The sequence below is a fragment of the Cavia porcellus genome, unplaced genomic scaffold, assembly GCF_034190915.1.
Source record: "Cavia porcellus strain 051 isolate PalLab524CR breed Dunkin Hartley unplaced genomic scaffold, mCavPor4.1 scaffold_2, whole genome shotgun sequence".
Classification (NCBI taxonomy): Eukaryota; Metazoa; Chordata; class Mammalia; order Rodentia; family Caviidae; genus Cavia; species Cavia porcellus.
The window spans coordinates 107,626,756-107,653,858 of record NW_026947485.1 but is presented as its reverse complement, the minus strand read 5'-3'; the positions used below and the strand labels follow the sequence as shown (position 1 = coordinate 107,653,858).

The 27,103-nt window shown below is 35.8% G+C and overlaps 1 protein-coding gene across 6 annotated transcripts in view; it reads left to right on the top strand.

Annotated features, from left to right (window-relative positions):
• Cutc (cutC copper transporter) overlaps positions 1–22,928 on the top strand; it is a 42,439-nt gene extending 19,511 nt beyond the window's left edge. The window contains exons 5-11 of one of the 6 annotated variants that reach the window (XR_010046296.1): positions 1,529–1,564; positions 5,450–5,583; positions 8,292–8,311; positions 12,525–12,568; positions 13,218–13,245; positions 16,540–16,645; positions 17,556–17,598. Coding sequence is in view for 5 of the 6 variants with exons in the window: in XM_063245059.1 (XP_063101129.1) it covers positions 1,529–1,564; positions 5,450–5,583; positions 13,218–13,245; positions 16,540–16,645; positions 17,556–17,670 (419 nt within the window). In the remaining variant the exon portion in view is untranslated. Of the gene's footprint in view, positions 1–1,528; positions 1,565–5,449; positions 5,584–8,291; positions 8,312–12,524; positions 13,137–13,217; positions 13,246–16,539; positions 16,646–17,555; positions 18,043–20,027 lie in introns of those variants that run through there. The other 5 variants (XM_063245059.1, XM_063245060.1, XM_063245062.1 and 2 more) reach the window with 5 other exon arrangements.
• The last annotated feature ends 4,175 nt before the right edge of the window (positions 22,929–27,103 follow it).

The following is a 27,103-nucleotide window of genomic DNA, read 5'->3' as shown; positions in this document are numbered from 1 at the left end:
TGACCTTGGTTGCTTTAACCACTACACCAAAAAACTTTCAAAAGTTGTTGCAATCAATGGGTATGGAGAGACAGGGAGAGGATAGAAGCAAACTGTTATATTACTAAGGTAAGTATTCTTAAGATCCTCAGAGGAACAAGTAAGTAGCTGATATAATGCTTTGTTTATGGTTGCCAGATGTTTTTATTTGGTGCCGTTTAAGGTGTGGATGATAATATTTTATCTATAAATCAGAGTTTAGTAAAAAGAGAGCACTTGAATTTGTAAGGCTGCTGTTCTGTTTTAGTTCACATTCTTTACTTCTTAGGAGAAGTAAGTATAAAGTTTCAGCTAACATGGAAAATAGAATCAAAGATGACTTTTTGTTTTTTCTATTAGTATGTGTTTGTGATATATAATAATTACATTCAGCTAGGCATGCTTGTAATACAGCACTTGAGAGGCTGAGATAAGAAGATGACCAGCAGTTTGGAGCCAGCCTGGATACATAGTGAGTTCAAAGCCAGCCTAAACTACAAAGCAACACCCTGTCTCAAAAAATAATAATAATCACATTCATCTTGGGTAATTGCATATCGCATCTTAATCATTTTTAATTCCCCTTCCCTTCGTTATCCTCTTGTCTCTCTCCGTTTCTAGGTCCAGTTCCTATCCCCAGAGACTCAGTCCCTGTCATCTGTGTGGTGTTGTGTTGTATTTTATTGAGATAGGGTCCTGTCCTGTAATCCAGTTTATTCTTGAACTCATTATGTAGCCCTCCCTGATCTCAAACTTGCATCAGTCTTCCTGCCTAAGACTCCTGAGTGCTGAGATTATGGGCATGAGCACCATGCCCAACCAATCATGTCTTTTATTGTATTCTTTATTTATACTTTGGATTTCTCATAGAACCCATGTAATAAGATATTTAACCTTCAGTGCCTGATTTATTTTACTATTAGCATTATGGCAACCTAAGCTATATCTATTTTTCTACAAATGACTCAAATTTATCCTTTATTTCTGAGTAGGACTCTATTTGTTTATCTATACCACATTTTTTAATCCATCCATCTCTTGATGAGCCTCTAGGCAATGTTTAAGATTTAGCTGTTATGAGTTGTGCTGTAAACCTGATACACATGTATCACCTGTCATGTAAGGGGTCTTTAACTGTTTCAGGAAGATAACTGGAAAAGGTTTTGCTAGGTCAAAAGGAATTTCTAGTTTTAGTTTTCTGAGGAATCATCATACTGATTTCCCTAGTTTGTGCTAGTTTATATTCTAACTAACAAGTAAAAGGATTTTTTTCTCCTAACTTCACCAACTTTTTTTTTTTTTTTTTTTTTAGTTTTTGGTGATGGCTATTTGTTCACTGTTGTTTTGATTTGCATTTCTCTAATGGGCAAAGATTCTGAACATTTTTTCATGTAATTATTGACATTTGTACTTCTTTTATTTTGGGTGGGAGCTCTACTTCCTCTTTTGAGAAGTGTTTATTCAGTGATTGTTTTGTTTTTAATCCTGTTATATGGCTTTCTTTTTATAGCTCTTTGCCGTCCTCTGCCAGTCACTTTCCATAGAGGTGAGTTATTTCCATTTTAGAAGTTCTGTTGAATGGTATCAGTTGTCTGGTGTCACCTAAGGATCACAGTTCTAAAGTGTTTACAGTGTTACTAGTTGGTCTCTAGAAATTTTGAAGGGTCAGTTAAGAAAAATCGTTGAAAGTGATAGTGCAATATAAGAGTAGAGGGATAGGTTAAATATTGCTTGCAATTGCATATATCTATCCAAGTAGCTGTCCTAAGATTCATTTTAATTTGAAGTCGTGTGTACTGCTAAGAAGAATAAAATACTGTGGCAGTGAAATGTACTGGCAGACCTAAGCCAGACAAACCTATACTGGAGCTAGAGGGTGGTAAGGACAGTGTTCTCAGATAGAGGCTTCATGTGGGGAGAGAGGTTGGCTATTTAAAGAAAAATTGGACACTTTTAGGAAGGGGAAATCCAAGAAATAGTTGCTAAATAGTCAACTAACAGATATATACTGTAGTACACAAAATTACTTTTCATGATTGTTAACTTGTATACATTGTATAAGAAATGCTTCTTGTCTACAAATCAGGTAGTTAAAATTCCTATCCTCTGGTTAATTCTTTTTCTTTTAATTTCTACTTTATTGGCACATTTTAGGTAGATAATGATCACATTCATCATCAGGATTGTATTATCTTGCTGCTGCTTTTTTCCCTTCCCCTCACCTCCTTTTAACGCCTCTTCCCCTCATTCATAAAAGCTTTGTTTGCATTTTTCCTTTTATTCTTTTATTCTTATCCCTTCTTTTGCTTTCCCCTTCCCCCTCCCTTATCATTTGAATATTTTTTCCCATTTCCTAGTGTTTACTATACATTTTGGTTCTTATTTATACTTTCAGTTTCTTACACTAGAGAAACAATATGGTATTTGAACATGTGTGTCTAATTTATTTCACTTAAGAGTATAATCTCGGGGCTGGGGATTTAGCTCAGTGGCATTAAGCACCTGCCTTGCAAGCAGGCAGTCATGAGTTCGATTCCCAGTACTGATAAAAACGAAAAAGACAAAAAAAAAAAAAAGAGTAGTCTCAAGGTGCATCCATTTAGTTAGAAACGTGTTAAGCTTGTTTTTCTTTATGGCAAAGTAGTACTCTATTGTATAAAAAATTCAGTTTTTTTCAGAAGATCCTATTTTATTATTTTTTATTTTCAAAACAGTAAAATAGGGCCAAGGATTTAGCTCAGCAGCCTAAGCTCCTGCCCGGACGGTACAAGGTCCTGAGTTCTATCGCTGGTGCCAACCCCCCCCCCCCAAAAAAAAAAAACAAAGCCAAACAAAAAACCAGTGAAACAGATCACAACAAAATAGTGGGAACAATATTGAATTTCAAAAGTAAGACAGAAGGAAATCTGTCATATTGCCATATTGCATATCGTTATCCTGTAAGCAGATACTCAAGACTACTGGCCCCAGGTTTGCAAAGTCAGTCAGTCAATTACAAGCATTAAGTTGTTTTTGTAGCTCAGTTACTATCATCCCAGCTTGTGTTCCTCAGAATCAGCCAGTTGCCTACACAAGGGGGAGAGGGAAAGAGGCTCTTCTTAGCTCCCAGCCTGCATGCCAGTTGGCTCACAGAAAGGCAGACTGACTCCCTGGTTCTTTTCCCAGCCTATGGTCACTGCTGGCTTTCCTGCCCACAGCTGCCGCTGGCTCACCAGAAAGTCATACTGACTTCCTGGTTATTTTCCTGGCCAATGGCTGATTCACAGGAAAAGCAGACGCACTTCCTTGTTCTTTTCTCAGCCCATGACTTCTACTAGCTCCCCCAAATCTTGATGGACATTTGGGTTGTTTCCAAGATTTAGCTATTACAAACTGTGCTGCTGCAAAAATGGGTGTGCATACAGTACAGTATGATTCTTTGGCTAATTCTTCAAGTAGATGAGCAAATGTCACCTTTACATTGGTACTGCACATGAAAATAAGGTAGTCAAATTTTTGCAATTTTTCCTTGATTATATGCTTAAAAAGGTTTTAAATGCCTCCCCCTTTTTAGAATAGCTTTCAGACCGTGGGAGCAATGAAACCCAAAATGTGTAATAGTCATGGTACAAAAGAAAGGAAAAGAAAGTGCTCTAAACTATATACTGCATGTATATTTAAGTGTATAAGATAGAAAATGATATCACAGAGTTTTATTGGATCATTGAACCGAACTGTTTGCAGTATCATTGATGGAATGTCCACTTTACAAGCTTTAATTCTGTGACTTGAACAATTATTTCTAAGATGACAATATGTAATCCATTAACTAGTGATTTCTTACTGTTCATTTTTTTTTCTGTAAATCTGTATAACTTGTACCCTTTCTCTGCTTTTTTTTCTTTTCTCCTTAAATTAAAAAAAAAAAAGAATAGCGTTCAGAGATTAGAGTGCATATCAATATCTATATCCAGTTATAGAAGTTAGGTATAAAGTATTTGTCATTTTTGTTTCTTTTGAAATGTATGGCATGACCAGAAAAATATTTTGCTTGACTTGGTGTTAGCAGTACTTCTTATAAAGCAACAATAAAAAAAGTTAGGTTACTTAAGGTCAGCCTCTTGAGGCCAGCCACATACAAGAAAAAAGTATTTTAAATTAGTGAACACTTACCTGAAAAACATATAGTTTAAAACTTTTATGTACTAAATAATCTAAAAGCAAACCAGGTCTATAAAATATATTTTTCTGTTTGTAAACTTAGAAAATGATTTCAAATTTCTGTTCATTTCCTTTTCTCCAATAGGTTTAACAGGAATACTTGCATAATTTGTAGCAATTTTGCATTGTCGTAGTACTACACTTTTTGCCCTTATTTATTTAATTAGGTAGTATGATAGTATAATCACTAGTGAAAAAGTGTTGTTACTGAAAAGAAAAATCTTCTATAGTAGTTTCACTCCTTTTGTATGCTAAAGGATGAAAATAAGAAGCCCGTCCCAGGGAACCATTATACCTGCTAACCCACATGAGAACTTTTGTGTCATATAATAATGGTGGAGCCAAAGTTTTTCTGTTTTGAGTTTTCTAGATCACTTTCCTCTCTCTTCCAGGGAGCAAAATTTCTTAGAAAGTAAGATAAAATTGAAATTTCATATAGTCTCTTGAAAATAGTTGTCCTTATGCTTAAAAGCATTAAGTATGTCAGGTAAATGGATTAGTATAAAACCGTAATGAGAGTGTGAGCCATTGTTTTTATTAGAGCTAGTGAGTATAATGTTTCATTTTATATAATCTAAGTTTTTCTGAAGTCTTAGAGCAGTTTCCCATATCTAGCCACTAACCTATTACACTTAACAATTTTATCATATTGAATGCCCCCTTGTGCACATTTATTTAATAATATTCTTTAAAAGAAATCTTAAGTTTATTTTAAAAAGAAACTTTTATAATTACTGAAGAATTGGGAACTGTTTGCCTTTTATGTGCATTTAGATAGAACAGTTAAAATGTGTACCACACGGGTGTGGTGGTGCATGCCTGTGATTTCATCATCACTCTGAAAACTGAGGCAGCAGTATCACTGTGAGTCAAGGGCAGTGTGAACTACATAGTAAGTTCAAAACCAGCCTGAAGTACAGAGTAAGACCCTCTCTCAAAGATAAGAAATATATTCTGATAAAATGATCGGGCATATACTAATGGTATTCAGGCTATAGTGTGCTAATAAACTAGCACCTGGATAAAAAGACCTCTGATTTTCACGTGTGTTCTGATTTTTGTGGTTTATATACCCCATCTTGATTGATTTCAAGGTGCCATTGTGTTAACAATCTGACTTGAATTCCTATTTAATTGGGTTTATAAACCAGTATACTCTGGCTTCAGTGTACCACTGTATGTAAACTATATAGTACTGCAGTTTTGCACATTTGTTCAAAATTTATTTCAGCTTTTGACATGGTTCATGATCCAATGGCAGCTCTTGAGACCCTCGTAACATTAGGATTTGAACGAGTATTGACCAGTGGATGTGACAGTTCAGCATTAGAAGGACTACCTCTAATAAAGCGACTCATAGATCAGGTATAAGCAATTTTTTTCTTCCTAAGACTATTGTGGTTACTCCTTTCTGTTGTTCAACTATGTTGTAAAACTAAATATTATTGAAGGAAAAAACAACCAGGTGATGATGTTATTTATATAATTCTTATTTCTGTCACATGAGTGTTTTCAAAACACAAAGCTCTTCAAATCAGATTGTAAATACTGCTAATGATCTGATGTAATTTGAATAAGCACAGCAAATTTTACATTTCTTTGCCATCAGCATATAACTTTAAATCATATTTAATGTTAACTTTAAATCATATTTTTTTTCATTATCAGCTCATATATACTCAGGTGATCTATATAATTTCTGAGAAAAATCTTTTGCAAGTAAATTCCAAAATTAAAATTACATTTTTTCATTTTCCCTCATTTTTTTGTCTTTTTTTTATTTTTATTGGTACCAGGGATCGAACTCACGACTGCCTGCTTGCAAGGCAGGTGCTTATGCCGCTGAGCTAAATCCCCAGCCCCCATTTTCCCCCATTTTTTCAGTATAGTAGCAAATACATTTTACTCTTGTATGAGTTCTCTTGATGAGCTAGCATCATGTGTAGAGTAGAAGGGGATAATTTTGTTGTTGGAGTATGTCTGTTTTTTACTGACACTTCTTAGTACAGACTTTGAGATGAGAGAGTTCTGTGTATGAGACTCAAGTCTGACATTTATTTGCTATATGATATTGAGTAGCTTACTAATTTGTAAGCCTTTCTTGTCTTGTATGTGAAATTGAGATTAATTTTTCCTTCATAAGGTTTTTCTAAGGATTCAAAGAGATTAAAATATGTAAGAGCCTTAGCAAAGTGCTCAGTGTGTAGTAGGTCTTAGTAATTTTAGTTTGACTACTATGCTTTTTTAATTTTTAAATTTTATTAGAACATGTTTACAATACATAATGTTTTCATTCCTTATGTGGAGTTGGTAATGTATGTAACGCATCTTAATTCATTTTGTTATCACTTTTCCCTCTCCTTTCCCTTTCCTCCATCTCTGAATCCCCTTCTCATTTGACAAAAAAATCTTATCTCTCTACTTTCTATTATCTGTTTTATTATAATTTATATATTTTTAATAATTTATATGCTCTTTATAATTTGGATTTCTCATATAAGAGGAACCATGTGGAGCCGGGAATTTAGCTTAGTGGCTCAAGTGCTTGCCTGGTAAACGCGAGGCTATGAGTTTGATCCCCACTACCAAAAAAAAAAAAAAAAAGAAAGAAAGAAAAAAAGAGGAACCTTGTGATATTTAACCTGTGTGTTTGATTTATTTCATTTAACGTTATGGTCTACAAATGACATAAGTTTACCTTTCTTTATAGCAGAATGTTGTACTACACTGTGTGTAAATACTATGTTCTCTTTTATCTATTCATCCATTGAGGGACATATAGGTTCTTTCCAAGATTCAACTATACTATTACTTCTTTTATATAATAATATATTTATCATTGTACTGACATTTGATTACTTTCACTTTTCTGTAGCCATGAAAACAACTTTAAGAAATTTTACTTAATGATCATTTTGCTACTGTGGAATTTATTGAATTTTGCAAATATTTATTAAGTGTATATTAGTACAGTGTATTGGCACTATGGTGGTGACCAAAAGATGAGGGGACTATGGTCACTGCCCTCACACTGTAGTGTTCAACTTTTTAATAGAGAACAGTAATAAAAGGTGCTGTGGGGCACATTGGAAAGGAATTAACTCCTTGTATGGGGGGTGTAGGTAGGCAGTAGCAAAAGCTTCCCAGCAGAAAGACAGGAAAGCTGAAATGTACTAATTTGAAGGCTGTTTGGGAGTTACCCATGTAAAAGTAGTTATAGAGAGAGTAGGGGAATTGTTCCACCCCAAAGAAATAAATGTAAAGGCCTGGAAACAAAAGCAAGCATAGTTTAATATACTGAAGAATGATCAAAATGTTGAAGGTGAAGAGAATAATAATATGCATAATTTGGTACAGTAGGTAGGACAAAAGCATTTTAAATTAGAGTTGATGAATTAAGTTTCCATTTTAAAAGGTTGCTAACTAAGGAATAGAAAAAAACATACACTTGAGGGCTAGGAGCAGACTGATGATGAAAGTATGTTATGTGCCTGTATGACTCTGCCAAAATGAAACTCACTAATCTTTATAATCAATAAAAAGAAGATATAATTATCATAGTTATGTGTTACATTTCAGAATATTACACAGAATATGTGTATATATTACACATATCTATGTGTATGTATGTTTCTCTGTGTTTTATATGGTAGTCAACGGTTGGCAGGAAGAGGTAGATTAAATATTTTCATACAACTAACTTCTGAAAGTCACTACCTAGAAGTATAATACACAGGCCAGAAAGTAGGCTTGTAGGATTATAATCCTGGCTTAAATCCTGATTTTGCTGCTTAGTAAGTGACATTGGGCAAATTACTTAGGCATCTGAAAATCTCACTTTCTTCATCTGCAGTGTTAGAATAATGATAGCACTTGTGTTACGGAATAGTTACAAGGAGTTGCTTTGGAAAGAAAGCACAGTATCTGACACATACTAAGTGCTTTATATTATTAAGTGACTGTGATAGCCTTAAGTAAGCAGACAATTCTAAATAATCTTTTATGGATCTATCCCACACCTCAACATGATAAAATTCATCTCTTAAAATATCATTTGTGTTTATTTTGGAAAGCCTCCATTTGGGAAAAACAGGTAAATGCAACTTTATTTCTTCCTAAACTTATTTCAGCTTTATAGATAGTAAATGTTTTTATGGATACCTTGCTTTATTTAGCACATTTGACAGTATGAAACATCCCAGTTCCCACTTAATTTTTCTAGTACTTAGTAAATTCATTAAATAGACCATTCTCTTTTATTCTTTATTTCATTACATTGCTTTCCTTTTTCATTGTACTCATTACCTGAAATTTTGGTGCATAAATATACCTGTCTGTTGACTGTCATCCTTGAATGAAACTTTCTCTTGAAGAGAAATAAAAGAAGAAATTTTCTCCTGTTTACTTATTAAGAGGGTTTACTACCTTCTTATATTTAATTCTTTAAGGACCTATTAATTAGCTGGCAAAGATACATTAGCAGGAGAAAAAATAGATTGAGTGTATATGTAAGTATATATACTCTTAAATACATAAGGAAGTTTATAAAGAAATATGCCTCAAAGGGATGGTTAGAACTTGGGACCTATTATATATAACATACTAGTAAGAGTAGAGGAGGGAGAAAAGGGATCTTATAAGTGAAAAAATAACTTTGGAGAAGCTGAATGGGTCCTTAGAAGCATAAATGGGAGATAATCCCAGAATTATCAGAAATTAAATTTAATTCTTATAGTACCAGTTAAATAAACACATGGTTTTGTTTAATTGGTATGATAAATGAAAGAATTTAATTGAGGATATAAGATTTGAGTGAGTTGCCCCTCAATATTCTAGAATCATGTTATGCTTTCTTTTCTATTAAAATCTTTTTTCTTTTTAAAATACATTTTATTCATAACTTTTAATTTTACAGAACATTAGACTTCAGTAGGGGTATTTTCATTTATTGTGTATAACACATTTTTATCATAGCCAGCTCCCTGTTGCTCTCCTCCCCATTTCCTTCCTCTTGTCTAAGTCTTCTTTCTGCTTTAATGCTGTGTTTTGTTTTGGCTTTGTTTTTTAGACTCAGCATATGAAGGAAAACATATGATAGTTATCTTTCTGAATTTGGCTTATTTCACCTAACACGATGGTATCTGGTTCGATTTTTTTTTACAAATGACATGATGCTGTTCTTGTGTTATTCCATTGTGTCTGTATATTCCACATTTTCTTTATTCATTTGTCTGTTGATAGACACCTAAACTGGCTCCTTTGTTAATGTGTTGTGGTTTTGTTATTGTTTTTGTTTTGTTTTATGAGATAGACTTCTATATAGTTCATGTGTTCTTCAAACTCACAGTTTGTATTTTTGCTTCACCCTCCTGAGTGTTGAGATTTCAGGCATGCATCACCACACCTGATTTTAGTCTTGTTTGAATTTGGCTAGTTTCATCTCATGACATACTAAGTACTCAGAATTAGTGTCATTTTTTCTGAATTTTTTGGATGATTTTTTTGTTTGTTTGGGTTTTTAAGGCAGGATCTTGCTAGTGGTTCAAGCTGGTCTTGAACTCATGGTAATCCTCCTGCCTCAGTCTCCCAAGTGCTGGGAATAAATGTATATACCACCGTGTATGGCATATGTGTCATTTTTCTGTAAGGCTTTTCTTAAGGCAGTGTGATTATTCAGTATTTATACAGTGGACTCCTGACTTTCAAACTCATTTTGTTTTCAGGAGCTGGTTGTAACTCGACTTGGTTGTAAGCCAAGACTGTTTCTCCTATAAGAAATAATACAAATACCCACCATGCATCCTGAACCTCCCAAAGCACATGCTCCCTTAACTTCTTCGTAATAAAAATGGGTTGTATAATGTGCTTAATTTACCAGAAACACCAATAATTTTCCTAGTGTATTCACCAAAAAGTTATAAAGTATGCTATATCAGAAACAACAATTTTGTACTGTACTCACCATTCCTGTTGCCGTCTTTGACTTGCAGGAAGGGAGGATGAAATGGAAGGTGGTTATTGTTTGGAAGTACAGTCCCCTTCCATAGGAACATCAGCAATCTCTGTCCTTGGGAGTCTGTAGCCCACTAGGACCTGCGTCTAGCTCACGAGGTCTCAACCTTTTCAGAACTAAAAACTTTTAAAGTTGTCTGTTTCTGTCTTTTAACACTGTTCTGTAGTATGACATTGTCATCAAGCAAGTCAAGGCAATGATTTCCACCCCCTGCCGTGGATCTTCTCTACAAATGTTTGCAGCTCTGTCCATTTTTTTTCAGAATTTGCTTTATTTCAGAAGATCTTTGCTGCAGATTATTGATACTCACTTTTCTTTTCAGAAAGCTCCTCAGCTGCCATTCTCTGTTGCTTAGCTGGAAGTCACTGAAGTTTTTCTGTAGATAGTTCCTCTGAGTGTTCCTCTGCCAGTTCCTCAGCATCACTATTGTCTACCTGTAAGCCTGTGGGCTCTGCTGCAGTGACAGTGTCATCAGCCAAAGGGTCAACTGAAGACTCAGGCTCCTCTACACTGCTTTCAAAGTGTCTCTCCTGTGTAATTTTAGGCCACATTTTCTTCCAGGAAGATCTCAGTGTCCTTAAACATTAGCCCAGGATTTCTCATTACTATAACCCCACACAGGAAAGGATGCTGTAATATTCTTTCCAGTACTCTTTAAGGTTAAATCTGTATCTGAGACCATCTGGAAGCCCTTTAGGAACAGTTCTGTGGTGTATAGCTTCTTAAAGTTAGCTTTAAGCTGTTGGTCCATAGGCCACAGTAGAGGAGTTGTATTAGGTGAGGGGAACTCAACTTGAGAGCCAAGGAACTTCTTCAGCCAATTCTTCTTTCAAATCTCATGGATGAGCAAGAGCATTGTTCATGAGGAGGAGAGCCTTGAGTGATAAACTTTTGTTCTGTAGATATTTCTTAACAAAAAGACAGAAAGCCTCCCCATAGCATTCAAGAAAAACTCCTCTTGTTACCCAAGTGTCTTAGTTATTGGGACAAAATACCTGACACCCAAATTAAAGAGAAAAAGATTTATTTAGCTCACTGTCAATAGAGGTTTCAATCTATAATCAACTGGCTCCAAGGCAGGGTGGCATGGCACAAGGGCAATACTTTAAGGTGGAAAAAGACAGCAAAGCAACCAGAGCACAAAATGGGGATGCAAGCCTCTTTTCTCCCTTACAATATAAGCAGGCTGCCTGCCCCTGAGCAGATGCAGCTCTCACCATGTTTGGGTCCTCCTTTTGCACAGCCTCAGGTGGTTTACCAAGTGAGAACCCTGGCCTCTGCTGAGTTACTTAAACTTCTAGACTTCTCAAGTTGACACAGTGTACCAACCATTATACCAGGCTTTTGTTTTGCATCTACATATGACCCATTGCCTAGTCTTCATTTTATGTTTTCTGAACACTTTAGGGGTCTCAGAGTGATAAACCAAGAGAGACTTTATCCTGAGGTCACCACTTGCATTGGCACATAGCAGTAAGGTTAGTCTGTCCTTCACAGGCTTGTGGCCTGGCATTGTCTTCTCTTCCTGGGTAGTATATGTTCTCCTGAGCATTTTCTTCCAGAAAAGGCTAGCTTCATTATAGGTAAAAACTTGAGCAAAAGCCATTTCTTTGTGTCATCATTTCAAAGTGGTGTATGTACTTTTCTACAGCTCTTTTATCACCACTGACTGCTTCACTATGCCTAGTTATGGTATGAGCCCTAGTTCTCACTTTAAAATTGTGAAACCAGTATTTCACCGGTATCACTCGGGATCTGCATTTTTAACCCTAGCTTTTTCACAAATTATAGACTTAGGCCATAACCTCCCTCTGGGAGCCTTTCTACCTCATCTGACACTGTTAATCATGACTTAGTAATTTGAGTAACACGTTTAGCAACACTAGCTTCCACAATTTTTTTCTCTGTAAGATTGTCAAAATGGATTTTGACATGCTGTACATGTTAGCAAATGCCACTCTCATATTTCTCCATAGTTTCCTTCTTTTTGATTGTGATTGCTTTCCTTTCCCTCCTTTCCTTAGCTTTTTTTCTAGCTTTTATGGCACTGCTTTTTTTTTGGGGGGGGGTACTGGGGATTGAACTCATGACCCTGCGCTTACAAAGCAGGAGTTTATGCCACTGAGCTAAATCCCCAGCCCTATGGAACTGTTTTGATAGCAGTAGTTAAAGTGATTATGTAAAGCACTGATTAAAATCATATCTATAAACACGTGCTTCTGGGCTTAGACTGATGCTTATGTACACTAGCATATGCTTTACTACAATTTTCTGGCATTGTCTTTGTTTACAGCCATGCAGGCAGCTGGCATTCAGGTGCAGTTCAAGACTTTGGTTGTAAGTTGAACCTAAAATTCCAATCATACCCAAGTTGTTTATGTGTGAGGTCAGTTGAAACTGAAGGGTCCACTGTATTGAATCCTCTTCTAAAGGATAGCTTTTATTGTATCCTATAATCTGAGTTTTTAAAACCATATGGTAAAAAAAAAAAGGGAAGAAAGTGATCTAAAGGATATAACTGCAAGTATATTTAAAAGTGTAGGATAGAGAACCATATTGCTGAGTTTTTGTTGGATCATTGAACAGAACTGTCTGCAATCTCACTGTATTAATGTCCACTTTGTATGCTTTAATTTTGTATTCTGGACAACTGTTTCTGAGATAACAATGTGTGATCTGTAAACTGGTGAATTCTTACTGTATATTTTTTCTCTTGAATTCTGTATTACTTCTAGCCTTTTACTGTTTTGCTTTGTTTAGTTTTGTTTTTCTCTTTAAATAAAAAAAAAACCATATGGTAAAATAATTTTGTAGACAGAAGTTAGTGTTGGACATCCTGCTTGCCCACGATCCCTTCCCCAATATAGACAATACTGAAAATTAAACTTTAAAATTTAAAATATAACTTTGATTCATTTTTCTGTTCTTATCACCTTTTCCCAAATAAGAGAAAGCTATTAAATTTCACTTTTTTTCTATTTTTCAGGCAAAAGGCAGGATTGTGATAATGCCAGGTATTTATTTAATCTCCATTTATTAGCATAGTGCTGGACTGTAATGGAGCACAGGCATCAGGAAAACATGCGAGCAAGTATTATATAGCATGATGTTCAGAGAGAAGACTATAGTTTGATTAAAACATTTTATTGCAATATATGTAATAGAATTTAAAACTTTCTAACATTCTAACAATAGCTCTTAGAGGAGTAAAGAAGGAAATAGGTTAGGATTGGGATTTCTCCATGTTTATATTTCCAGCATAAATTTAGATGCTCATTTCTGGTAAGACAGCTATACTGTCATTTAAGACCAAATGATTAAATGACATCCCTAGTAAATATAATAATTCATTATTTCATGAATAATGATGGTCAGATGTTTTTGTAGTCAGTATAATTTGAGCATATTCTCCTAATGATAACCATAAGATCAATTAAGCACATAAAGTCTTATTAGAAAGGAAGAAGTGGGGTAGTTTTTAAAGAATTGGATGAGGTAAACCTGGAATCAGAATAAGACAAATATAAAAGCAGTTATTTTTTTTAAGAAGCAGTTATTTTATTTTTTTTTATTTTCACAAACATAAAGAAGAAAGCAGAACAATGAATGATTATATGCTCATTCCCTAGTTTTAACATTTGTCTTTTATACTGAGATATTTTAAAGTTAAATTAAAGGTATCATGACATTTTATCTTTGTGCATCTTTATAAAAAGATTTTACTGTAAAGATTTTATCATCTTTATCAAGATAAATACTAATTCTTTAATACCATTTAATGTCTGTTCCATGCTATTCTTCTATTGTTGCAAAATATATTTTATAGTGGACATCTGCACACTAAGATCCAAAAAAAAAAGCATTGCATTTATTTATCTTAATATTCTTTAATATGGAAGGTTTTTTTTCTTGCTTAAAAGAAAATGCCATTTAAAAAGTTTGGCCATGCCTGGTTACACACACATACACATAATCCCAGCTGCTTAGGGGACTGAGGCAAGAGTATTACAGATTGGAGGGCAGTTCAACAATTCAGTAAAACCCTATCTCAATAAAAAGTAAAAAGGATTAGCTCACTGGTAGAGCATCCTAGGTTTGATTCCTAATTATAGAAGAAAAGAAAAAATTTGTACCACTTAAGTTAAAGAATGTCCTACTTTTTGGATGTATCAGGTTGTTTCTTTTTGATACTGTTTAGCTTATTCCTCTGGCCAGAGTATTTCCTATAACTGGTAGTTAAGAGTGAAAAGTTTGACTAGATTCTGATTAAATAAGTTCAAAATACTAACAACTACATAAAAGGCAACTTATATAAAGAGGCCAAGTGGAATGTGTTGTCAGATATTGGGAAATCTTTGACCGGTAGCTAGTCCTTGAAACATGAACAGATAGAAAACGCATTTTATCTGTCAAAGTGAGGTAATCCGCTGGTCCGATGGCATGCATGGGTTATCAGAACTTATTAACATTAGTGTCAGTAAAGTTGATATACCACTCCCCCACTGCTAAATTTGACTGGCTTTAAAAAAAAAAAGTGAGGTAATCAGGGAACGTAAATGTATTTAGTCTTAACAAGTTCAGCTTCTGACAGTTGTTTATTTTAAGAGTGCCTTTGCTTAATACATAGTGAGTTATCTGCTATGTGCAAAGCATTACTTGGGATGCAGTTATGCTTCCTGAAGAAGCTATCAGTCTTAGGTGAGAAGATGTTATATAGAACAAAGTTTGTGATTAATTTATGTAACCTAAGGAGCAATTTATTTAACCTATGTCAATTATAATTGTATGTAGATAATATGAGAGGTGTAAAAAATAATTGAATGTGAAGTAATCCTTTTACTTGAGCTTGAAAAATAGAATAGTAAACAAATTATGACATTTGAAATTACAAGCGAGTTAAAATTCCTGGATAAATCAATCTGAAGCACTAATGAGTTACACTTAGGGGAAAAAAACTTGCATAAATATTTTAATATTAAATTTATTGAGACACGATGAGATTAATACAAGTCACCTTTGGCCTCTGCAGTTGTAAAAGGTGCTTAAAGTGGTGACCATTAGCTTTCAGATTTTATTAGCACAGCAAACTGCTGCATGGGCTTTGGTCATTGAGATTGCTACACATGCACTTTCAACTTCTTTACAGGATAGTAGTGTAGTAGGTTTTCTGTGATATACGATATCCTCTAGGGTCCCCCATAAAAGGATAACACCACTTCTTGAAAAAAATCATACTACTTTTCTTTTCCTGACGTGTGTATGCATTTTTCTTGGGCAGACTTTGTATTTAGACTCTAGTTTCCTCATCTATAAAGACAGGAATATTGAACTAGTTTTTTGGGATCCCTTTTAACTGCAAAGCTTATGTTAACTGTGTTTGGAAAATGTAATCCCTGTATATTAAAGTTGTAGATAACATGTGCTTAGTGCCCAGATGTTTTATTTTTTTTAGAAAGAAATTATATGTGTGTTTATCGATTGATTGACTGATCAAACTCAGGGCCTTACCACTGAGTTAAACTCTTTGATTCTTTTAAAAATTCAGGATCTTTCTGGGTCATCCAGGCTGGACTCAAATTTGTGATCCTCATGCCTCAACCTCGTAAAATGCTGGGATTATAGGTGTGCCTCCACAATTAGTCTAAATTTGACTTTTCAGCCTATATTCTTCTTATGTTTCAGCAGTATGACTGAACCACTAGTTTTAACAACAATGAGTTAAAGTATTTGGTAGTGTGATATTAATATAGTAGAATCAGATCTTTCTGTGAAATGAAACAAGTTGATTTGGTAATGAATAAACTAGGTAGCACTTTACCTTATTCCCATTTCCAGTGAAGTTAGGTAAACTCTCTGAATCCTGAGCCAGAAGGAAAACCTTATAAATTATAAATTCTTTCAGATGCATCTCTGAGGTTAATTTTCTATACTGTTTTCCTCAGATTTATCCTTGCCTTTCCTTTTACTTTGACTTTGCTTAAATTGAAGAACTAGTGTGGAGCACTGAATGGTTTTTCTTGCCCCAGAACGGTCTTTTTAAAGTCAATAATATACAATATAGCATTGCTATATAAACTAATGAATATAAGAGATTCTATTGTATAGGTTCTGTTGTTTAACGGTGCTCTAGAATCTATAGTATACATCTTTTATTACTTTTCTCATTCTTTTTCATTCTAATGTAGAGAGAGAGTAGTTTTTAGTCAATGAGAAATTTCACTATGAAGATTTTTCAGTAAATAGTATTGTTCTCTATATTTTATGCAAGATTTTGTTCCACTTAATATATTACTTGTTCTTTTTACTAGGAGGTGGTATAACTGACAGAAATCTACAAAGGATCCTTGAGGGCTCAGGTGCTACAGAATTTCATTGTTCTGCTCGGTCTTCAAGAGACTCTGGAATGAAGTTTCGGTAAAAATGTATTCTTTAACTCATACAAGAAGGGATGAGATTATGTTTATTTCTCTGAATAAATAAACTTTGATTGATGCTGTGGTTAATGAGTAGATGTTATAATTGGTACATAAATGTTGTCATTTTTGCAGTTTGAAACATTTTTGTAATGTTCTTGTTATGCATTAAATGAGTAGGAATTTCTGAAAGTTCCTGGGTAAACTTTTACATACTTGGCATAGTCTTACCATCACTTGCCCTTATTGTAGTTCTTTCAGGCTCCTGCTTGCTTTTTCCACACAGAGCATTAATCCATTATCAGTGAGCTGATGGCACTGAAGGTCTGAGTTAATAATAATGAACTTGGCAGCTAAGCTTCAGATGAGACATACACTCACGTGCCCATTCCCCTATGCTTTTGTTTTACAAAGGTAGAATCTGTAATGTAAAGATGGAAGAATCATAGGCATTTGTGTCCCTCTTATCATTAAGACTGATTAGTCTTCCCTCACTTTTGCTCTGTACTTTTTAGTTATTTTGAAATTGTATCTCCATTAAGGAATTGAAACTATTATTTTTAAAATTCTTGATAGAGTTCCTGTAACTTAATAGTTGAATCCTTCCAAATTGGGAAAAAATGTGTTGTAAAAGAAGAAAGAACCTTAGAATTTACATTTTCAGATGTAAAATCAAGTACCTTGCTAGATTCAGCTACTTTACTTTCAAATAGACCTTGACCTTATCTTTTTTTGTTTGTTTGTTTGTTACTGGGGATCAAACTCATGACCTTGTGCTTGCCAGACAGGCACTGATGCCACTGAGCTAAATTCCCAGCCCCTTGACCTTACCTTTTTCTTGAGGTAGCCTGTAATGTGCCAGTAACAAAGGCTCACTTAATCTTCTCTTCCTTTGCTTACATCTATTACAGAAATTCCTCTGTTGCCATGGGAGCCTCACTTTCTAACTCGGAATATACTCTAAAGGTAACAGATGTGACAAAAGTAAGGACTTTGAATGCTATTGCAAAGAATATTCTGGTGTAACCAGACCTTTCCAAGAGACATGGAAATCACAGCATAAAGGTAGAAGTATACTCTACAATTTTCTATCTTACAGCTTTTGATCTTTTTGGCTAGGACACAATCTTTTAAGTTTCATAGGGCAATGGAGGATGTTTTCAAGAAGAAAAAGAAATTGAAATATACTGTCACTTCTTTTGCTAAATTTTGCCAGCCAGTACTGTTACCATGGTTAAATCTGGTCTGTACTTCTTCCATCAAGACTTAGATACCAGTGGAACTAATTAATGAATTGGGAAAATTCACCTGTAATGTATGCATTCAAAGTGTCGCTTTGTGGTCAGTTCAGCAGCAGTATTTTGCCATTTCATTTGTAAAATAAAAATTCCCACTGTGTCATGGTGTGATCTCTCTTTTTTTTGTTGTTATGGTGTAGTCTCTTGTTCTTACTTTGAATACAGTCTGTAGCCAAGGATGAAAGGAAAGATTGCATTTTGTTTTGCTTTATCCTTAATTTTTTCTTTCATTGTATATGTAGTCACCTTGGGCAAGATGCCAAGGTTTCAGAGTTAAGTGTGCAACATAAAAATTCCCAGACTTGGAATGCAGGGTAAGAAAGTTCTTAGACTCAGTGTCACATACAAATGCAAGTATAGATAATCATATTTAATATATTGACCTGCCCCCTCCAGTTGAAGCCCTTACTTATTTTGTGCCCTCTTACCATGTGGAGCATAATGTAATCCCTTGATTTTTCTGTACTCCAGCTCTGTTTTAAAATATTTACTGATAATTTCATGTGTGTATGTTACTTCTTAATAATATTTAACATTTCAAGGATAGGAGCTGTGTCTTCTTTTGTGTGTCTTCCATCACGCTTACCATATTGTATACATATCAGTATCAATTACTTTGAATGATGGAAAAAGAACACTGGATTTGGGAGTTAGGACCTATCTACTGGTCCTTTCTCTCATGACTTTGGTAACTGTTCTGTGTATCTTCTCTTAGTGCTTGTAGATTTATTTCTATCTTTGTTCTGCTTTGTGCCCTGGCAGGCCAATATGTATGAATTACATCAGTGGCTCCTTGCCCCTCATATTTTGGTTGGGCTTCGTCAGTAGAAAGCACCAACGAGAGTTAGGAAGGTGGGAAGTACCATCCCTGTCATACTGTTGTGAGTTAGCTGTGTCTTCCCTGTTGTTACTCTTCGTGCCCTGTCTGAATTCTGATCACTAGTTCCTCCGCCTTGCCTTGTGAGGCTATGAGTGGTAATAACTGGCTTTGAACTCACTGTGTAGTTCAGGCTAGCCTTGAACTTGCAGCAGTCCTCCTGTCTCAGCTTCCCAAATGCTGGGATTACAGATGTATTCCATCACACCTGGCTCCCTTGTTGGTTTTCTTATGCTCATAGTTTTATGTATAGTTCTTTTACCAGAGTTTCTTGAAATTTCTGTATTGAATTATGCCATCTGTCATCTACCAGGACTATGACTGGTAAGTAATGACAACCGTGCATAGTGTACATGCTTGTAATCCTAGCACTCAGGAGGCTAAGGTAGGAGATAACCATGAGTTTGAGACAGCCTGAACTCTGTAGTGAGACCCTGTCTAAAAAAAACAACAATCCCTAGAGTTTAACTTTCCAATTTTAAATTCTTTTCAGTTTTAATACTGTTTCAACCATTATATACTTTTCCATAGAAAAAATTAGTAGTAGCAATCATATTTCATCTTTAACTTTTTTGTATCCTTTATGTAATACCTCAGAGAAAAACAGAGAGTAATTGCTCCATATCTACTTTAACTTACACGGAGTTACACATCCTAACAAAAACTCCTACTAAATAACAGCTTAAAATAGCCGTGTTGGGCTGGGGATATAGCTTTGCAGTACAACTGCCTGCCTGCCAAGTGCGAGGTCATGAGTTTGATCCCCGGTACCAAAAACAAAAATAGCTGTGTCTTTGGATATTTACATTATTTCTATACTTCTATGTAGTATCTTAAATTTTATCCTTAAGGTAACAACATCGTGTCACTTCTGGTGCTGATTTACTCTTGGCCTGTGGTGATTTCCCATCCTTCCGTACTTGATTATAGTTTGGTGGAGGTGATTGAGATAGTGTGTGTGTTACTTTGTAGTGTCAGTGTCTCACTTTATAGTGCAGATTGGCCTTGAACTCACTATGTAGATAGGCTGGGCTTGAACTTCTCACAGCTATCTTCCTGCCTCAACCTCCCAAGTGCTGGGATTACAGGCATGTGTTCATCATGCCTAGCCTCAGGTTTGTTTGTTTGTTTTTTTTTTTTTTTCCTACTTAGCCACCTCTCAGAATGTAGACTGATCTTTGTTTGTTTGTTTATTGTTTTCTGGACAGGGTCTTGCAAAGCAATTCAAGCTGTTACTGAACTCTCTGTGTAGACCAGACTGGCCTTAAATTCCCAAAGATCCTCCTGCGTCTGCCTTTCGAATACTGGAATGACCGGAGTGTGACACCACATCTGGCTTTAGACTGATCTTTGTGCTTATACTCTCTTAGTTATTTTTACTTAATACCAAAACATTCCAGCAGTAACTATAGACTAAATAGTTATGGACATCTTTAAAGAAAATTTCTTTTAAAATTATCTTACTTGGTTAAAACAAATGTATTTAATAATGAAATAATAAGTACTTGTGTCCTGAGATTGGACATGAGACAAGGTGCCCACCCACTATCACCATTTTCATTTATTATTGGTAACTACAGTTACTATAGTACAGCAAAATAAAAAATTTAAGGATTAGAAAGAAAATAAATTTTTGCAAAACATCAAATCATATGAAGAACATCTAAAAAACAGAATTAATGAGTGATCAAAGAGGTTTCTGCCTACAGAGTTAGAAAATATATAAAAATTGTACTTTTTTTTTTTTTTTTTTTTTTGTCTTTTTGAGACAGGATCTCACTATGCAGTTCAAGCTGGCCTTGAGCTCATGTTGTAACCCAGGCTGGTCTTGAATTTGCAACTCTCCTCCTGCCTCAGCCTCCTGATGGTTGGGATTACAGGTGTGTGCCACTACATCCAATTTGTACATTTTAAATATAGTCAGTATTAATACCTCAATAAAGTTTTTTTAAGGTTTTTTTAATAGAATGTTTTTAAAATAGGGATGAATCTAATGAAAGAAAAAGTCTTTAAAACCATTTAAAATTTTCTCGCTTCCTGCTTTTTATTATGAAAATTTTAATGTATTCCTGGATCCCACTGATGTATTTGCTGGTTTTTTCTCCTCTCCTCTGTTCTCTTTCTCTCCCACACACCCATAATGAACTCAGCCTCTGCAGAACATTATCATTATCAGCATTGGCAATTCAGAATAGTAAGTCTGGAGCACCATGGAAAAATCAAATCTCTGTATTACATTCTAGTCACCATATTTCATTTTAATTTGGGGTCATCTATCTCCATGAGATCATCTTTAAGTAGAAAGCTCATATTAACTTGTGTCTTCTCTCCAGTATTTCATACAAAGTACAAAGTAGGTGCTTTAAAGTGCCAGTTAGTGCTTTATTTAATAACAAAATATAATTTCTGATTGTGGTTCTCCTGGTACTTGAGACCCCTATTACACAGAACTATAGCATTCAATCCATTGCGTGAGCTAGGGATCTGGCTCAGTGGTGATTCACTTGCCTAGCATACATAAAACCCTAAGTTTAATTAGTACGGCAAAAACAATAACAACAAATTAAGTACATAACCCAGGAAAGTGTAAATAAATATCTATACAAAAACTTGCCATATGAATATTTATAACATTATTTATCTTTCAATTTAGAGAATTACTACTTTTCAAGTCCTAATGAAAAATCAATTAGAGATAATCACTGCTATAATTCAGATAAAACACTGACTAGGAACTAAATTTCCACATGGTATGAGAAAATACCCTATAGACAGTGTTCTAGTCATAATGTTACCATCAGCTGAGGGTTGTTTTACTTAATTAGGATTAAATCACAATGCCAGCAGTTTTCAGCTGTTTAGCAGCCCTGTTTGCTGCTTTCTTGGCCATCAGAAGCCAGTTCTGTACATACCAGCAGCTCTCTGGAACTCTTCTAGCAGCCAAAGCCAGTAGCTATCAACAATTTTACATTGCTTTTCACCATTCTCTGGCTGCCACCTGACCTCAGTGTTACCAGCCCTGGTTGCTGATCTCTTTTAGCACTAGCAAGTTTAGTGTTACCAGTTGCTGGTATAACCTGCTCAGCTTCCTTTAATAAAGGTAGAAATCATAAAAAGGCAAAATACACTATCTATAAAAGAGGCTTTATTAAGTGTATGCTTCAGCATAAGAGGAAGCAATACACAGACTGCTCAGATAAAGGTATGGGAAAAGCTGCTTATGTAGGCAAAAAGCAGGGTTACACAAGTGCAGTAGCCTGCCAGCTAACAGCAGAGTTTTGCTTAGTCATGGTAGGGCAGGAGCCCTCACAGGCCAGATTGGAGATGGCTGCAATTGTTGTGAGTCATCCAGAGTGGCTACAGGGTGGAGCCATTTGGGATGGACCTGGGGCTACAGCTTGCTATAATCAAAGCATAAGTCTCCACATGGCTTCCAGGTGTTTAGTGCCTCTGAAACTGTCAGAAGTGGAAGAAAAAAACTTTTTTCAGAGTATCTCAGAGGGAACATTGGGCCCTTCTCATATTTCTAAAGTAAAAACTTGAATTATAATTGTCTGGTTGTTGCCAACTTAACCCAGTAACCAAACTTAATAATACTAGTTGTGGAAGAGCATGCAGCTAAAGAACAGGATTTCAGGGACTGAGACAAAGTACAGAATGTGGTGATCAGCAGTTGATCAAGCAAAAGTGAACTATAGCACCAATTCATTATAGTGGCTAGCCATCCCAGTTTGCTTAGAACGTTTCCAATTGTAGAAACGAAAGGCCTGCGTCTTGGGAAAGTGGAAGATTGGTTACCTTACCAGCTTAGTAAATAATCTTCATACCTTTGCCCCTGGCTCTTAGCTCCCCATCCCAATAGGGGAGGAGGAGTTAAATAACATGGAAAAATACTAAAAGAAGTGATATTTTGTTCCCCAGCAGTAGCTGATGTCTCAACCATGAAAGAAAAAAAGCTTTAAATTAGATTTGGAGTATTTTTGTGAAGTGATTTTCCAAATTGCAATAGTTGTATTAACTCTGAATGTGTTAAAAATCATTGACTTGAACGCTTTTAAGTAGTCGAATTGTACTTAATTTGTATCTCAATAAAGCTGTGTTTAAAAATAGATGTGAGAAAGTTTTGATTAGATTGGGCTGGAATGTTTTATACATCAGTGAAAGAGATTTGACATAGATGGAATGGTTAAAGATGTCAGTAGAAGCAAAATAGTATTTGTTCTCCAGCTTATATCTCAATAAATTGGCTAAAGTACTTTAAATGGAATTATGTTCCCTACAGACAAGAGTTCTAATGAAAATATCCAAGGGATATTCATTTCGTTCATACTCTTGCTGGTGCTGAATTTTAACCTTAGGTAAAATCGTAAATAGTTGGGCTGGGAATTTAGCTCAGTGGCATAAGCTCCTGCCTGGCAAGTGCAAGGTCAGAGTTTGATCTCCGATGGGAATGGGGGGTAATGCAAAATCATAAATAGTTGATCATATTCCTCTGTGCCTCATTCTTAAAAAGAAAGCCATATTGCCAATTTGCCATATTGCAATATGCCACTGGTCTATACCAGCAATGTATTAGAAAAAAAGCTGTATAAAATATACGGCTATGTTATTAGGTCCTTAAGTCTTAGTCTTAGGCATAGACTTCTAAACAATGGCTTTGTTTATGTTTTATGTATGTCAACTTACATTACTATAAAACTTGTTCTTTTTGTCTGCCTTTTTCTTTCAAAAGTTCCACCTGAATAACAGTGCTTTCCTGCTGGGATTATCAGTCAGATGGCTTCACTTTCCTTGCACATGGGAAAGGAAACCTTTCCCAGGGTAGCCAGTCAGAATGCCTCATTCTTTTGTCCACATTTCCTGGTCGAAAGATGGGAACAACAGAAACAGGGCCATTTAGAGTCCTACCAAAAATCATTTTCTGAAGCTGTCAGAAAATGTTTTTTCCTGCTATTGGCCACAGAACCATGTATGATCAAAATTTTTGTGACCATTTTTAACAACTGGTAAAAGCCTTCTTGAAAGTGGAACTAATGTACAGATAACACCCAGAGGACATCCAGTCTCTATAACTGTTTTTAAAGCCAGATCCATGCATGGATTTTCGTATTAAATGAGCCTATATATTTCTTTTTTGTTTTTTATGACAGTTTGATTTGGATCTTTGTCACTTGGAAACCCAAAGAGGCTTGATTTACTGACAGTGATTATTTTGCTCTTTTTATTGACAGGAAGCTCATAGTTAAATTTGCAGCCCACATATTAACAGGATCATATTGAGTGAATTTTGTGTAATTGGCTTGTGTCTTGTTGCAACTTTTTTCCTTTTCTTTTCCATATTTTATGTGTTTTTGAAAGCTACTTTAGCCCTTTTTACAGTTAGAGATTATCTCCCATATTATCCTGAGTCTGAACTAAAACAAAACTAAAGGTTTATTTCTAGTAGACATTTATCACTTTCTGAAAAATCTTCATCTCTCCCTTCTTTCCCAACCCTGATTTTTGTTGTAGAAATGATTCTAACATACAGTTTATGTTATATTTTATAGGGAAGATTGCATCGGCCACAGCGTCAGGGATGGGCCTGATTCTAGAGTAAGGTTATCCTCTTGGCAAAGAATTAATTCAGGAATTTGTACCACTGATAAGCAAGTTGGTGTTTGCTAGTGGATTCTACTGGAAGATGAAAAATGTTCCTTCATTTTACAGTATGTAGGTATGAGCACCGAAACTGCTGGGATCATCTCACACATCTATTTGAAAATAAAGCTGATACTTAAAAAAACAAAACAAGAAGAATGAGAGAGAGCCGAGCCACTGAAGTAAATTCTGAGAATTGAACTGTTTGAATTTTGGCTTCTTAAGCCAATATGTATTTCATGGAATAATCTAATATATAGAGGTCCTAATATAATTGGTGTGTGAGCCAATTGCCTTGCTAGCAAGTTCTATGGTTTCATAGCAACATTGCTTATTATGATTAAGTAGTTCCAGAGCTGTATGACTTTCAGCTGCAAGAGATATCCTTGTCTGAGTTCAAAGGCTTCCAAACCTTTTTACAGCTTGCTTAAGCCATTTACTGCAGTCAGCTTCTTAAGAAAATGCACTTTATACTTTGATACTGCTCAGAAACTGTTTTTGTGAAGATAGGGATCAGAATCAGTCAGGGTTTACTAGAGAAACAGATATAACACAAGATATGCAAATGTATGAGAAATCACAAGATTGGATTACATTGGTCAGCCCCGGAGTTAGATGAAGAAGCCAGCAAAGTGTGTCTACATGCTGGAGACCAAAGGGTCCAGTCCAAGGTCGAGAGCTCACTACAGTGTTCTGTGTAAGACAGTATCACGAGGCCAAAGAGTCTGCAATGGAATGCTGAAGAATCTATACTGGAAGGTTGAAGAGTCCCAGGTGGAAGCTGAACAGACTGCACCAGAAACATGCAAACAACATCCAAACTGAAGACAAAGACTGGCGCTCCTCCAAGAACCAGTAGTCAGTCCTTTCTCATTTCCCTTTTATTGTATGCAGAGTACCTGCCCTGGGAGGGGAGTCTTTTATACCTACACCATCTCAGTGCCCTCCTCTTGCACGGGCTGGGTCCTGGGCCCCTGCTGTATTATTTTGTTAAACTTCTAAATTTCTCAAGTTGACACAGTTGATAGCGTCCTAGAGCAGTAAGGGCATGTCCTCTACACCCCAGGATGCACAACTGCTGTGTTAAGTAGTTAAGCTTCTAGACTTCTCAAGTTGACACAGTGTATCACCGTTACAGCTCATCCCTTGTCAACTTGGGGACCAAACAATATTTTTTTAAATTGGTCTCCAAATAGAAAAACTTGATTTTAATTATGCCTACCTTGTTAGAACTATGCTGCATACAAATGAAGATGCACCAGTTCCCTCACCAGAATGGAAAGTTGGATGACGCTTATTATCATTTTACAACTTGAACATTTTACACAGATTAACAATCCTTAAGAGCCAGTGTTAAGTCTATCAACATTATATTACAGTAGAACCATTCTAGGGGAAAAATAGTACAATTATAATTCTCTTTTCTGTAGCTGATCAAGGGGTCATAGCTGGTATTTAGACCTGCCTTCTTCCATCTGCCATTCTGTATTCCCTTGACCTTCAACAAACACCTTGACAGGTCTTGATTCTTTCCTTGGTAGAGTGACCCATACCTTCATTCCTGAAGGCTCTGGGCCATTTTTTATTCTGCCTATATTAGGTTGTAATTTCCCACTGACTTTAATAATGGCATAGCAATACTAAGAGGCACCCTAAGGGCTCTCGCAACTCCATGTATATTCTTAATTTCCTCCATTATAAAGTAGTAGTCTAATTTACCCTTGACAGTCACTGCTGACAGCACTGTGACTCCCTTTTTAGCTTGTTTCCTCAGAGGCATGACCAGGGCATGACCATCATTGTGCTTCCTGGTACAAGCCTTCCTGGAGTCAACATGCAAACTGAAGGCAACTAAGTTTCTGGAACTAAGACCTCTAAGCCTGCAGAGCATAAGGTCATGAGGACAGAAAGCAAAGGTTTTGCTAGTGGATCACTATGGGTGGTGAGTGGTACCATTCCTACCTCTACCCTTTGACTCCTGCACCCATGAATCTGGCTATGGGCAACATAATACCATACAGTGGGTGCTGATACACATATGCAGCCTTACCCCAGCCCTGCAAGCTAGTGCCATCTAGCTGACACCATAAAGATGTCTTCAAAAGACCATTTCACCTTTCTATCCAGCTGCTTCTGAATGGTGAGGAACATGGTAAGACCAGTGAATTCCATGATCATGAGCCCATTGCCTCACTTCTTTGGCTGTAAAATGTGTTCCTTGGTCAAAGACAATGCTATATGGCATTCTATGACAATGGATAAGGCATTCTGTAAATCCACAGATAAGTAGTTTTGGAAGAAGCATTATGTGCAGCAAAGGCAAATCCATATTCAGAATACATGTCTATGCCAGTGGGGACAAAGTGCAGTCCTTTCCGTGATGAAAGTAGTTCCATATAATCAGCCTACCACCAGGTCACAGGTTATTCATTCCAGGGAGTGATGCCATATCAGAGACTCAGTGTTTGTGAAGGACTACCTGGAAGACTCTCCATGTAAAAAGATCAACTGCCTCCATTTTGCCTAAACCTGGTCCTAATCCATGTACTGATAAGTACAGAGCTGATTAGTCCATTTCCTTTCCTGCACTTTGTGGATAAATATGGGTTAATGTCTTTATCCTCATCGTGGGTTGCACTGGAAC